Below are 15,607 nucleotides of genomic sequence, written 5' to 3' on the forward strand. Positions count from 1 at the left end.
CCTGAATGCACAGCAAAGAAACCCACGCTCCGACAGCACGCTACGACAGCACGCTACTACACCACGCTACGACAGCACGCTACTACACCACGCTACTACACCACGCTACGACAGCACGCTACGACAGCACGCTACGACAGCACGCTACTACACCACGCTACTACACCACGCTACGACAGCACGCTACTACACCACGCTACTACACCACGCTACGACAGCACGCTCCGACACCACGCTACGACAGCACGCTCCGACAGCACGCTACGACAGCACGCTACTACACCACGCTACTACACCACGCTACGACAGCACGCTACTACACCACGCTACGACAGCACGCTACGACAGCACGCTACGACAGCACGCTCCGACAGCACGCTACGACAGCACGCTACTACACCACGCTACGACACCACGCTACTACACCACGCTACTACACCACGCTACGACACCACGCTACGACAGCACGCTCCGACAGCACGCTACGACAGCACGCTACTACACCACGCTACGACAGCACGCTCCGACAGCACGCTACGACACCACGCTACGACAGCACGCTCCGACACCACGCTACGACAGCACGCTCCGACACCACGCTACGACAGCACGCTCCGACAGCACGCTACGACACCACGCTACGATACCACGCTACGACAGCACGCTACGACAGCACGCTACGACAGCACGCTACGATACCACGCTACGACAGCACGCTACGACAGCACGCTCCGACAGCACGCTACGACACCACGCTACGACAGCACGCTACGACACCACGCTACGATACCACGCTACGACAGCACGCTCCGACAGCACGCTACGACAGCACGCTACGACAGCACGCTACGATACCACGCTACGACAGCACGCTACGACAGCACGCTCCGACAGCACGCTACGACAGCACGCTACGACAGCACGCTACGACAGCACGCTACGACAGCACGCTACGATACCACGCTACGACAGCACGCTCCGACAGCACGCTACGACACCACGCTACGATACCACGCTACGACAGCACGCTACGACAGCACGCTACGACAGCACGCTACGACAGCACGCTACGATACCACGCTACGACAGCACGCTACGACAGCACGCTACGACAGCACGCTACGACAGCACGCTACGACAGCACGCTACGACAGCACGCTACGACAGCACGCTACGATACCACGCTACGACAGCACGCTCCGACAGCACGCTACGACAGCACGCTACGACACCACGCTACGATACCACGCTACGACAGCACGCTACGACAGCACGCTACGACAGCACGCTACGACAGCACGCTACGATACCACGCTACGACAGCACGCTCCGACAGCACGCTACGACAGCACGCTACGACAGCACGCTACGACAGCACGCTACGATACCACGCTACGACAGCACGCTCCGACAGCACGCTACGACAGCACGCTACGACAGCACGCTACGATACCACGCTACGACAGCACGCTCCGACAGCACGCTACGACACCACGCTCCGACAGCACGCTACGACACCACGCTCCGACACCACGCTACGACACCACGCTCCGACACCACGCTACGACAGCAGCAGTAGCAGCAGCAGTAGCGATACGTCCACGCCGCTGTAATCACGAGTCTTGAGTGACAGTCTCCTATTGCCTCGTTCACGAAGTGAAAAGGGGTGACTGGACGTGAGCGTGTCACGAACAAACGAGACGTGAGTGTGGCTGCGCGTCACGCTGGCACGCCCTGCGTGGATTGTCATTGCGTGGCCCCGACGTAGCTTTGTGGTGTCACACCGCTCGTGTCCGCCACGGTGTGTCGAAGGAATTGACGTCGCGGGATGGCGGCTGCGACGAAAACATGCTCCTGGTGCGATTGTGTAATGCACGCAAGCCACGTGTTTATGCTTATAGAATTGCACTTTAGCCATCGAATGTGTGGATTCTATTGCTCACGATTGGGACGATTGGATGAGTAATTCCTTGAGGATATTGCTGAACAAGTAACGATTTCATATTGAGATGAACTCACGTCACTTGTGCCGTGCGTTTGATTTGTGTGGAATTCACCCACGCGTACGGATGTGTGTGTGTGTCGTAGACACGGGAGCGGTGGTGTAGCGGTTAGCGCGCTGGAACCAGCGACGATTATCTGAACCGGTCCTGCGCCTCCCCTAGGGCGACTCGGCCTCAAATGATTGACCAGGTGCGGTGTGTAAACATCGCCACTGGGGAGACAAAGGCGGCCGGGCGTGGTGCTGGCCACCCACCCCCTCGTGTGCCCTGCCAACCTTCATCGGCGATACGCTAACAGCACTTTCCCCAACAAGTCTGTTAAGGCTATAAGGGGGACCTTTGTTTTTCGTACACGCATTTGGAACGAAAGTGAATTATTCCAGCCGCCAAACTCCAGCTGTTCTGTTGATTGGCAAATAATATTTTTACGAAAATAATCGTCAAGTCTATCGATGGTGAGACGAACATCTAGGAAGCTTACAGGTGATCGTTGCCCTCGACTTACACCACACCGGTGCGTCTTGTGCACGCAATGCGACCCGTGCACAAGACCCCATCACGCACCCCACACAGCGACATCGCAGTGCGCATTGCGTACGGGACGCGGTGACGAGTGCGGGCGCTGAGTGACGGCGGCTTCTATCACGTGACCTCCGAGGCCACGTGCAGCCTTGGAAACTCGCTGGCAGGTGAGAGGGCGGTTCCACCAGTCAATGCTGCTGATGCTGCTGCTTCGCCACGGTGGCTAGGAGAAGTTGTCTGCCTCGCCTAGTATGCAGCAGGGACGTGCGGTCAGGGGAGGCAGAGCCTCATTTGTCATACTACAATGATAATAGCTGTTACGAAAAGTAAATAAATACAATAGAAATTAAGATTTTTCCATTGATCTGTGTTATGTCATTTTTTTATGATTCCAATAATTTTTATAGTCAAAATGTCACAAATGTAATCATTACTTTGACATACAGAGATAGTAACAGGCACGCGCTTATTGCCCGCGCTCCATCCAGTTTCTGAGGCGTTACGCAATCAGAGGGGAGGCTGAGTTCGTCGCTGCCTCACCTCTCGTCTCTCCCTGTATTTGCAGCAGAGCTCCGCAAATTTGGCGATTTTGAATAAAAATGATTGGAATCGTACAGAAATTACATAACACAGATTAGTGGAAAAATATTAATTTTTATTTTGTTGTTTTTTTACTTTTGGTAACAGCTATTCTCATTGGAGCATGACCGTACGCCCCTGTTATGCAGGAGGTCGTGGGTTCGATCCCGACCCTGACGGCTGCTGCTGTATATTTGGAGGTTTACGTGTTCTCCCCGTGGCGGCGTGGATTTTTCTCCGGGTCCTCCGGTTTTTACCTCCACGTTTAGAAACATGCGCTCAGAGCATTTGGCTGCTGTAAGTTTCCACACGATAAGCCGCTTCGTTGAGCTATCATTTGTGATAGCCAGGTCACCACTGAAAAAGCTCCGTGGGCCTTACCTGGTAAAATAAAAAATAGTTTAAAGAGTAAAAGTGATTTTATTTTTATTTTACTTTTATTAATTTAAATTTTTTACCTACGTGACTTTACCGAAAAAACCTAAGAATATGAATCCTTGCAGTAACGAAAGCTTCAAATCTGGAGTAAAAGTGACTTCCGCTCCGCTTGTGCCACGACCTCGATCTGGAGAACGGGTCAGAGGTCATTTGTTGGCGTGTTCGGGCTTGTGCCACTGCGTGTCTCCCAAGCTTCGGAGCGCGTCACCTTTGCTAATACAACAATCAGAGTTGTTGGATAGATACAGAAGGTCGGTTTTGAAAACTCACCTCTTTAAATTGGCCTTCACCACCCAGCCCGGGCCGTTTACCCCGCTGGTTCTGTTCATGTCCTGATTTCTATTCACGGCACGCACTTTACAAATTTGTATTATGATGCCTGTGATTGTTTATTGGATTAACACGTAGGCTTTCGCGAGAAATATCATCCATAAGAGGTTTTTTTGGGTTGGATCGTGTAAATATATAAATGTGACGTTAAAACCCGCCACCACCCGACACAGCCAACGAGTAAGGGTTGTCACGTAAACAGAACGTGGCCAATTCGTCACTAGTACAGCACTAGTGTGTAGTAGTGTAGTGTAAAGTATAGTGTATAGTGTAGTGTATAGTAGTGTAGTGTATATTGTAGTGTATAGTGTCGTGTATAGTAGTGTAATGGTATAGTAGTGTATAGTGTAGTGTATAGTAGTGTAGTGGTATAATAGTGTATAGTGTTGTGTATATTAGTGTAGTGTATAGTAGTGAATAGTGTAGTGTATAGTAGTGTATTGTGTAGTGTATAGTGTAGTGTATAGTAGTGTAGTGTATAGTGTAGTGTATAGTAGTGTAGTGTATAGTGTAGTATACTAGTACAGCACACCGGTGTGTTGGAGAGCCAAGCCACGACATTTACAATCTGAGTACGACGTTTCGCCAGTGATTACAACTAGCTTCATCAGGCGACAATCACTAGCTTCATCAGGCTTGGCTCTCCAACACCGCTGTACTAGTATACTACACTATACACTACACTACACACTAGTGCTGTACTAGTGACGAATTGGCACGTTCTGTTTACGTGACAACCCTTACTAGTTGGCTGTATCGGGTGGTGGCGGGTTATAACGACACATTTACATATTAACGCGATCTAACCCAAAAAAGCCTCTACTATGGATGATTCTTCTTCTTCTTAGGTTTTATGGATGATTGTTTATTGTTGATTATGATTATTAGTTATTAAGATAATTCTCACTGGAGTCTTGAGACTAGTTTACAAACGCATTCTGCATTGGGACTTTGACCAATCGGTGATGTATTCTTTATTACACTTAAGTGTGCCCGAAACGTCGTGATTTAATTTAGTTGTTTTAATTTATTTATTTTTTACCTACGTGACTTTACCTAAAAAAACAAAGAGTACTCTAAAACGCGTTTGTTTTTAAACCTGTAAGGGGAAAACCGGAGGACCCGGAGAGAAATCCAGGCGACCACGAGGAGATGGGCACGAAAACTCCAAATACACAGCAGCAGGCTTCAGGGGTCGGGATCGAACTCACCTCCTCCTGCATACCTGGCGAGGCAGATAACATCTCCTAGGGGGCCGTCCATAAATGACGTCACGCACCTGGGGGGGGGGGGGGGTCAGACATTTGTGACGAAGGGTGACGAGGGGGGGGGGGTTCAGAAATGTGACGTCACATCAAAATGCGCAACTTTAAATAAATATAGACAACACGTTCTGCTTAATTAAATATACTTTTTAATAAATGTTTTCTCCTACAACATCAGAGTGCAGCGCCACATTAAATACGCACCACAATGACAATAGTTTAAAGCGATTTGAAGCGTGCTTTATTTTTTTTTGGGGGGGGGGGGGGGCAGATCTTTGTGACGTCATATTTGAGGGGGGGGTCTGACTTTTTGTGACGCCGTGTGACTAGGGGGGGGGGAGGGGGTCAAATAGTCCAAAATCGCGTGACGTCATTTATGGACGGCCCCTTGACACCGTGTCGAAGCAGCAGCAGCAGCATTGACTTGTGGAACCGCCCTCTCACCTGCCAGCGAGTTTCCAAGGCTGCACGTGGCCTCCGAGGTCACGTGATAGACGCCACCGTCACTCAACCCCCGCCCTCGTCACCGCGACCCGTACGCAATGAGCATTGCGATGTCGCTGTGTGGGGTGCGTGATGGGGTCTTGTGCACGGGTTGCATTGCGTGCACAAGACGCACCGATTGTGGTGTACACTCTGCGTGTGGTGTAGACTCTGCGTGTTTGGCAAGTTGGATGTTTTGTACGAGTGATTTTTAAGTACGTTATCGGTACGTGGTGGATATATGTTTAGGGCGTTGTGTGGTACTCCATTAGAATCTCATTTGCCAGTAAAAAATATGATAATTGTTTTTTTACCCTTTTATCTGGCAACAAAAAAAGGTGTCAGTTTTGTTGCCAGATAAAAGGGTAAAAAAACAATTGTCATATTTTTTACTGGCAAATGAGGTTCCAATGGTGTAAATGCTTACCCCGAGCTCTCATACTCTGATGGTGCATTGTCTTTGAGTTGTGCGCCTTTTGGCGTCATCTGGTCCAACCCATTTGAGACTAGGCTCTAAGGAAAGCTGTCTCGGGTGTGGACCAATCAACTTCAAGGACAGTGCATACATTATCAGAGTTATGTTTTTTGTTTGCATTATGACTGCAGGTATTGTGGTCTATGCAAACATGACTCCTTGTAAAAAAAGTGTCAGTTTTGTTGCCAGATAAAAGGGTAAAAAAACAATTATCATATTGTGTGGTTCTGTCATATGCCGAGCATGAAATACTGCGTGCAGTTGCCTTGGTTAAGGCTCGGGTCAGGCGATGAACCCTAAACGTCCTGCCCGTGACAGCCATCATCTCCTCGTCTCAATCTCGACTACGGCTGCTTCCGGAGGGTACGTTGCTGCTCCACTCGACTCGTCCCCATGGTTACCCCGTGGACAATCACCTGCAAGAGGTCACAGCGGAGCTCTCCGCTTCATTCCTCGCCTGCGCCACTGCCAGCGGAGTGGCCTCCGTTTAAAAGGGGGGCTCCAAAGACCCTCCAGAGGGGGTGTATGTGTTCTAGATTTGAAGCTTTCGTGACTGCAATGATTCATACTCTTAGTTCTTTCGGTAAAGTCACGTAGGTAAAAAATGAAATAAAAATTAATACAAATAAAATAAAAAAAATAAAAATCACGACGTTTTGGAGGCAACACAAGTCTCCGTCACCAGGTGGGACCGTCACAGCCAGATTTGCTGCATCAAGTGAAGGAGGGATTCAGGATGTAAGTTCTTAAGTACCAGTTAAGGGGAGGGGCTTATCAGAATGTGGTAGCCAATGAATGGAACGAATCGAGAGGGGGGGGGCGGGGCTAACAGAGGGACGAGGTGGTCGTGGTCAACGACGTGTTTGTGCGCAAGTCACTGGGGATGTGCATAATAGGAAAGGAAAACGAAAATGCCTATGTTTATACCAGTGTTGGCTGACAATAAAGAGAGTACTGTTAAACGTTAGGGATGTGTTTGGCCTACTCTTCCACGCTGTTCAGACGTGTTGGAAGAGATGCGAGTAAATCCACACTTTACCCCACACCACGTGACCACCCAATTGACTCGCCATTCATGGTGCTGGGGGTGGACACGTGCCCACGATATTCACTCCCGTGCCAGGGAGATGGACCGGTGACCCCGGGATTGCAAATCGATGTGCCAACCACGACCCCCATGTCCGGCGACATCGTTTGGTGAGACTGATGACTTCGCTTGATCAGATGTGGAACGAGGCGATCGGGTTTGTTGGGTCAGACGTGTACCCGAGGCACGTGTGATGTTGTACGTATCTGTCCGTGTTCTTAGAATGCACGCAATGGATACGCGTTAAATTCCTTAATTTTATTTGCTATCTCTATACGAATACAGCACCGTCCAGAGGGATACGAATGTCAAAACACACACTTAGAATACTGCGTCAAAAAGTGGTACAACTGCCGTTATCTTTACAAACTAAACTATTTTTAACAGGTAATGCCCACTGAGGCTATATAGCTTTTTTTTTAAAGCGACTTGGCTATTACAAATGATAGCTCAACGAAGTGGCTTATCACGTGGACATTTATGGCAGACAAATACCCTGTGAAGGCGTGACGATGGTGGTTCTAAATGTGGAGGGGAAAACCGGAGGTCCCCGAGAAAAATCCACGCGACCAGGGGGAGAACATCCATACTCCAAATATATCGGGATCGAAGCCACGACCTCCTGTATACTTGCGACGATGGCACCCCATGTCAATCATTAATCACAAACAATACTCAATACTGAACACGACATGAACACAAGCGATACCAAATAGACGAAGGTCAGTTCTTGACTTAAAGCTTTCGTGACTGCAGGAATTGATATTCTTTGGGTCTTTCGGTAAAGTCACGTAGATGGGTTCAAATGAGTAGTTTTTTTGTTGATTTAAATTTTATTAATTTGAAACTATCTATGTGACTTCACCGATAGACCCAAAGAAGACAAAGGTCGGTGTTTTGATGCTCAAGCGAGTTGCAATGTGGTGGCAATTATTTCATTTGGTGGCCCTCAGCAAGTGGTGAAAATTCCTCATTGTTATGGCAAGTGCCAGTCCATCCATAGCACACTCACTTTGTTTTTCGTACCACAAAGTGGCGCTCGCTCACTCCCGGGAACATTGCGAGAAGCGTTGATTCCTAACCAGGATGTGAACTCAAAACCTTCCTGACCGCGTGAGTCAAGCACTTATAACCAGTGTCACCCAGCCAGGTAACCATTAGACACAACTTACCACGACTCTACAATTGCAGACGCTTAACATTGAGTGGTGAAAAACGCAGCCGATGAAAATGCATCTGAGCTCCGCTCGACAAATTACCGAACTCTCATCATCTCGCACACTCAGGCCCTCACGGTGTTTTGCATTCTCGTAAGAAGAGTGAAAAACAAAAGCCCGCAACGCTCTTCTTCTCGTCCTTCCAGCCCACGCATTCATTCATCTACAACAACTGACACAAAATGCTTCGTCCCGAATCATTTTTAAATCCTTTATATTAAGTTCACTTGCTTGCGCGCTTACGACCGTGCAAATCTTTGGTCGTTTTTAACCCACTTCTCGTGATCCAATCGAGCTGACATTTTGCACACAGACTCGTTGTGCGTGACAATTTCTTTTCGTGAAATTTTTTTTCCAAAATTTTACACTTTTTAGGTACATTTTTTTTTATATTTAATTACCAATTGCATAATGGTGGCAGGCAATCATCTGACCCATAGGTGGCAGCCATCTCAAGCCAGAGGACGAGAGGACTCTAGCCGCCCGTTTCAAAGACCAATGTGGGCTGGGTTGTGGCCCATTGAACACGCATATAAAGGATTTATAGTGAAAAACTTTGTTTTTACGGGTTAATTTTTTAATCTCTCCCTTTCACCCGCCACAAATCCCACCCTTCCGATCTCCGTCCCCCCACTCTACTGGCTCCCTGTGCACTTTCGCCGTCTGTTTTAAATTCATCACTCGAGTCGATAAATGCCTCCTAATAATAATAATAGTTCAATTTGTAACGCGCGCAAATTTGCAGACGTAGTGGCCGCAACTCAGAGGCGCGGAGCCAAGCTCAGAGTCGCTCAAAAGCGTGATTGTAGAGGTGAGTTTTTAAGTCTCTCTTGAAGGAGGCGATTGAGGTGATGCTGCGAATGTGCAGAGGGATATCGTTCCAGACTGTTGGGGCTGCCACCGAGAAGCGGCGTATTGACACGACGACCATCCTGGATCTTGGTATCAAGAGGAGGTCGTGAGTCGCGCTGCGCAGGCATCTGCCGTGTGCTGAGCTGCAAGTTGTCAATAATGAAGAGAGGTACTTCCCTCGTTTCTCTCTCGACTCTGTCCCATCCCCTCCTCTACGCTCTCAGTCTTCACCGTCTCTGTCTCTCGCTTATGCTCCTTCTCGATCCCCTTCACTGGAACCAACTCCCACTGCACGTAAAGCAATCGTCACTATCGCCGGCTTCCGTTCCTCCCTCAGCCCAATCCTGCGACTCCCTGTCTCAGCCCCCAAGCTACGACCAAGCCAACCTCCACCCCTATCACCACCCCATCACTACCCCAACCCCTATCACTACCCAAAACCCCTATCACTACCCCAACCCCTATCATTACCCCATCACTACCCCAACCCCTATCACTACCCCAACCCCTATCACTACCCCAGCCCCTATCACCACCCCAACCCCTATCACTACCCCAGCCCCTATCACTACCCCAACCCCTATCACTACCCAAAACCCCTATCACTACCCCCATCACTACCCCAACCCTATCACTACCCAAAACCCCTATCACTACCCCAGCCCCTATCACTACCCCAACCCCTATCACTACCCCATCACTACCCCAACCCCTATCACTACCCAAAACCCCTATCACTACCCCAGCCCCTATCACCACCCCAACCCCTATCACTACCCAAAACCCCTATCACTACCCCAACCCCTATCACTACCCCAACCCCTATCACTACCCCAACCCCTATCACTACCCCATCACTACCCCAACCCCTATCACTACCCAAAACCCCTATCACTACCCCAGCCCCTATCACCACCCCAACCCCTATCACTACCCCAGCCCCTATCACTACCCCCATCACTACCCAAAACCCTTATCACTACCCCATCACTACCCCAACCCCTATCACTACCCAAAACCCCTATCACTACCCCAGCCCCTATCACCACCCCAACCCCTATCACTACCCCAGCCCCTATCACTACCCCAACCCCTATCACTACCCAAAACCCCTATCACTACCCCAACCCCTATCACTATCCCAACCCCTATTACTACCCCAGCCCCTATCACTACCCCCATCACTACCCAAAACCCCTATCACTACCCCAGCCCCTATCACCACCCCAACCCCTATCACTACCCCAGCCCCTATCACTACCCCAACCCCTATCACTACCCAAAACCCCTATCACTACCCCAACCCCTATCACTATCCCAACCCCTATTACTACCCCAGCCCCTATCACTACCCCCATCACTACCCAAAACCCCTATCACTACCCCAGCCCCTATCACTACCCCAGCCCCTATCACTACCCCAACCCCTATCACTACCCCAACCCCTATCACTACCCCAGCCCCTATCACTACCTCAGCCCCTATCACTACCCCAACCCCTATCACTACCCCAACCCCTATCACTACCCCAACCCCTATCACTACCCCAACCCCTATTACCACCCCAGCCCCTATCACTACCCCAGCCCCTATCACTACCCCAACCCCTATCACTACCCAAAACCCCTATCACTACCTTCATCACTACCCCAACCCCTATCTCAACCCCAACCCCTATCACTACCCCAACCCCTATCACTACCCCCATCACTACCCCAACCCCTATTACTACCCCAGCCCCTATCACTACCCCAACCCCTATCACTACCCCCATCACTACCGCAACCCCTATCACTACCCCAACCCCTATTACTACCCCAGCCCCTATCACTACCCCTATCACTACCCCAACCCCTATCACAACCCCTACCCCTATCACAACCCCTACCCCTATCACTACCCCAACCCCCATCACTACCCCAACCCCTATTACTATCCCAGCCCCTATCACTACCCCTATCACTACCCCTACCCCTATCACTACCCCAACCCCTATCACTACCACAACCCCTATCACTACCCCAACCCCTATCACTACCCCAACCCCTATCACTACCCCAACCCCTATCACTACCCCAGCCCCTATCACTACCCCAACCCCTATCACTACCCCAACCCCTATCACAACCCCTACCCCTATCACTACCCCAACCCCCATCACTACCCCAACCCCTATTACTATCCCAGCCCCTATCACTACCCCAACCCCTATCACTACCACAACCCCTATCACTACCCCAACCCCTATAACTACCCCAACCCCTATCACTACCCCAACCCCTATCACTACCACAACCCCTATCACTACCCCAACCCCTATCACTACCCCTATCACTACCCCAACCCCTATCATTACCCCAACCCCTATCACTACCCCAACCCCTATCACTACCACAACCCCTATCACTACCCCAACCCCTATCACTACCCCAGCCCCTATCACTACCCCTATCACTACCCCAACCCCTATCACCACCCCAGCCCCTATCACTACCCCAACCCCTATCACTACCCCAACCCCTATCACTACCCCAACCCCTATCACTACCCCAACCCCTATCACTACCCCAACCCCTATCACTACCCCAACCCCTATCACTACCCCAACCCCTATCACTACCCCAGCCCCTATCACTACCCCTATAACTACCCCAACCCCTATCACCACCCCAACCGCTATCACTACCCCTATAACTACCCCAACCCCTATCACTACCCCTATCACCACCCCAACCCCTATCACCACCCCAACCCCTATCACTACCCCAACCCCTATCACTACCCCTATCACCACCCCAACCCCTATCACCACCCCAACCCCTATCACTACCCCTATCACTACCCCTACCCCTCTCACTACCCCAACCCCTATCACTACCCCTATCACCACCCCAACCCCTATCACCACCCCAACCCCTATCACTACCCCTATCACCACCCCAACCCCTATCACCACCCCAACCCCTATCACTACCCCAACCCCTATCACTACCCCTATAACCACCCCAACCCCTATCACCACCCCAACCCCTATCACTACCCCTATCACTACCCCTACCCCTCTCACTACCCCAACCCCTATCACTACCCCTATCACCACCCCAACCCCTATCACCACCCCAACCCCTATCACTACCCCTATCACCACCCCAACCCCTATCACCACCCCAACCCCTATCACTACCCCAGCCCCTATCACTACCCCTACCCCTATCACTACCCCTACCCCTATCACTACCCCTACCCCTATCACTACCCCAACCCCTATCACTACCCCAACCCCTATCACTACCCCTACCCCTATCACTACCCCAACCCCTATCACTACCCCTACCCCTATCACTACCCCTACCCCTATCACTACCCCAGCCCATATCACTACCCCAGCCCCTATCACTACCCCTATCACTACCCCTACCCCTATCACTACCCCAACCCCTATCACTACCCCTATCACCACCCCCACCCAATGTTTATGCTGCTGATGACGACACGAGTGGACCTGTTATGGAGGATTTTTTTTTTCGCAGCAATGAAATAACTAAATTGAGAAATCATTAATTCGTATTTCAACTAACTGGAGGCGAAACCAGATCTGACACACCACAGAGCGATTCGTGTCTCGTCCCACGGCACCCTAATTGGGCCCCTGATGTTCACAATGTTCACGGGGCGACAACCAAAATAACAAGGAACATTTTTATTCCCGAATTTGGTAAAAAAAATAGCAATTTCAAGAGCCGCGATGCGCTGCGTGGTGAATATGAGACGGTGTGTCATTACTAAATCACGTCACGGAGCAGCTCCAGTATGAGCTGCAGATTGCCAACCCCTTGACAACGATCATGAGCGGAATCAAATCATGGACGAGTTAGAGGCCAACAATCTACGCGAAACGAATAACAAATATCACACTTGTCGTCGTGTTTTTTTCAAATTGCGTGACTCCAATATTCCACACATTTATGACGCGCGCCTTTAATGCCCCGCACGGATTGTTCATTACACCTCAAGCAGAGCTGTGATTTACCTAAATCGGGTAATGCACCACCACATTTGACACAACGCTTGTTTGTAGCGACTGGTGAGCGGGCCGAGACCATAAATTCTCTGCTCTGGAGAGAACCTCTGGCTGTGGCTGGAGCTCAGATACAGGCCCCACCTGCTTTGTTGCTGTTGTTTTGCTGTTGTTGTTGTTGATGTTGTTGTTGATGTTGTCGATTTTGTTGATGTTGTGCCATTCTTCGCAAAGCCTGCCGATGGCTCTGTGACCCACATTGGGCTATTTCGCAATGGCGCTCACGGCCACGGCTGTTTTGCCAAAATACCGGAATCTGTCCCGCAGTGATGTCGTCTATAGGCGATGATTGAAAGATCGTGCGTCGAGCCGCCAAACATCTTCTATTACATATCGGTACCTTTTTTTTCTTCCATCCTCACTACATTTGTGGGATCCGTTTTTTTTTTGTAATCTTTGCGGTTAAAGGTAAAATAATTAAACGGTTTCAAAACGTAATACCCACCTCGTTTTCCAGCGTACAACCCAGCCGTGGTGCAACCGTACTGAGAAAAGCCCGGCACGGGTCGAGAGGCAACGATGTCGTTGTTTTCCACTGCAGAAGTCGAGCCGTGCTGCCGACGTCACCGGCAATGAATGAGTTGACAGGCGTGTAGATGACGCGGAGTTTGAGTCTCGTACTCGCCGTCGCCGCATGCAATAACCCCGTCGTTAAACCCGCCCCTGGCTCTGCTCGGCTAGGGGGGTGGGTTGAAGGAGGGGTTCATTTCCAGTGGAAAACCATCCCTACCGTGAGGGCCCCGGGCTGGCACGGCTCGGATGTACCCAGTGGAAAATGGGTCAAATTGATTTGCACGAGGGGGGGGGGGGGGGGCTACTTCCAGTGCCTCGCTGCTCACGGCCTGCAGCAGCCCTTCACTCTGTTCATCAACTTGGGGTTGCCCAGGCCGATGATGTACGGGCTGATGGTCGGGTACACCATCGATGCGAGTCTCACGGTGAACACGAGCGAGTCCGACACGTCGTCCAGCATGTAGATGCCGATGAGGGTGCTCACGAAGTAGACTCCCCAGCAGCTGGCGAACACGAGGCCGAGCAGGACGATGAGGTAGGCGGCGTGGATGTGCGCCGCCCGTCGGAGGGGCATCCCCACCCAGTTGTTGACGCGCAGCTGCGGCTCCGTGCGGTGCTTGTGGCGGCACAGCTTGGCGATGGTGGCCACGCTCACGCCGAGCATCAGCAGGAACGGGATGATCTCGGAGAGCGAGAGCAGCGTGTACAGGTACGCCTTGTTGGTGATGTGCGAGAAGCAGCCGTAGAAGTTGCGCAGGTCGCTCGAGTTGGCGCGCAGGGGGCCCGTCCGCCGGGTGAACACGGCGGTGGGCGCGAACAGGGCACCGCACGCGAACCACACGAGGAGGATGCACAGCGCGGGCTTTCTCCGCGTCTCCACCTTGCGCAAGATGCGTTGGCAACGAATGGAGCAGCTGAGCTTGAAGAAGCGGAAAATGCTCAGCACGAGCGTGTTCCACACGGTGACCGCGGTGGTGACGAGGAAGCCGAGCATGACGACCTGGCAGCCGGAGTCTCCGAGCGGGCAATGTCCCGTGCCGGTGTAGATCAGCGCCGGGATGTTTCGGAAGGCGATGTTGAAGAGATTCCCCGTGGCCAGGTTCCCGTGAAGCAGGTCGGCGGTGGTGACGTGCTTGCTCTTCCACGACTCGTGCAGAGGAAAGATGAAGACGAATATATTGCCGAACGTGCCCAATACGGTCATGGAGATGTATATGGCGAAGTGATATGCCTGGTGCATCGTGCTTGCTCATTCGTAAGCTCTGGAATACAAACAAAAAAACGCGTTAAAGATGGTTAGTTTGAGGCGACACAGTTTGAGTTTGATGTGCACAATTGCAAAGACGTGTTGTCTGTGGTTAGCGCACTGCGCTAACGGAAGGTGGTGATCGTTCCCCCCGAGTGGAACTCGCCGGCCAATTTCAAGCGCCCATTAAACATTTGCGTTCGGTTTGAGTTCGTGGAGTGTAAGGCGGCGGTCCAGTGACATAATTTACAAAAGGGTGCCACGGTAGCGAGATGTTAATTACCTCGCCTAGTGTGTAGGAGGTCGTGGGTTCGATCACGACCCTGGCGCCTGCTGTATATTTAGTCGGGTGGATTTTTCTCCGGGACCTCCGGGTTTCCCCTCCATATTTAGGAGGAACACGCGTATAAAGTCTATTTGGCTGCTATAATTTCCCACACGATAAGCCACTTCGTTGAGCTATCGTTTTGTGGCCACGTCGCTTCTGAAAAATAGCTCTATAGCTCAGTGGGACTTACC

At 51.1% G+C, this 15,607-nt stretch overlaps 1 protein-coding gene across 1 annotated transcript; it reads right to left on the reverse strand.

The window, feature by feature from the left end:
- Nucleotides 1-14,164: 14,164 nt before the first annotated feature.
- Nucleotides 14,165-15,082, reverse strand: LOC144945675 (olfactory receptor class A-like protein 4). Its single transcript, XM_078874242.1, has one exon. It carries the CDS (start codon nt 15,080-15,082, stop codon nt 14,165-14,167), a length of 918 nt encoding a protein of 305 aa, XP_078730368.1.
- Nucleotides 15,083-15,607: the final 525 nt, after the last annotated feature.

The sequence above is a fragment of the Lampetra fluviatilis genome, chromosome 38, assembly GCF_964198595.1.
Source record: "Lampetra fluviatilis chromosome 38, kcLamFluv1.1, whole genome shotgun sequence".
NCBI lineage: Eukaryota > Metazoa > Chordata > Hyperoartia > Petromyzontiformes > Petromyzontidae > Lampetra > Lampetra fluviatilis.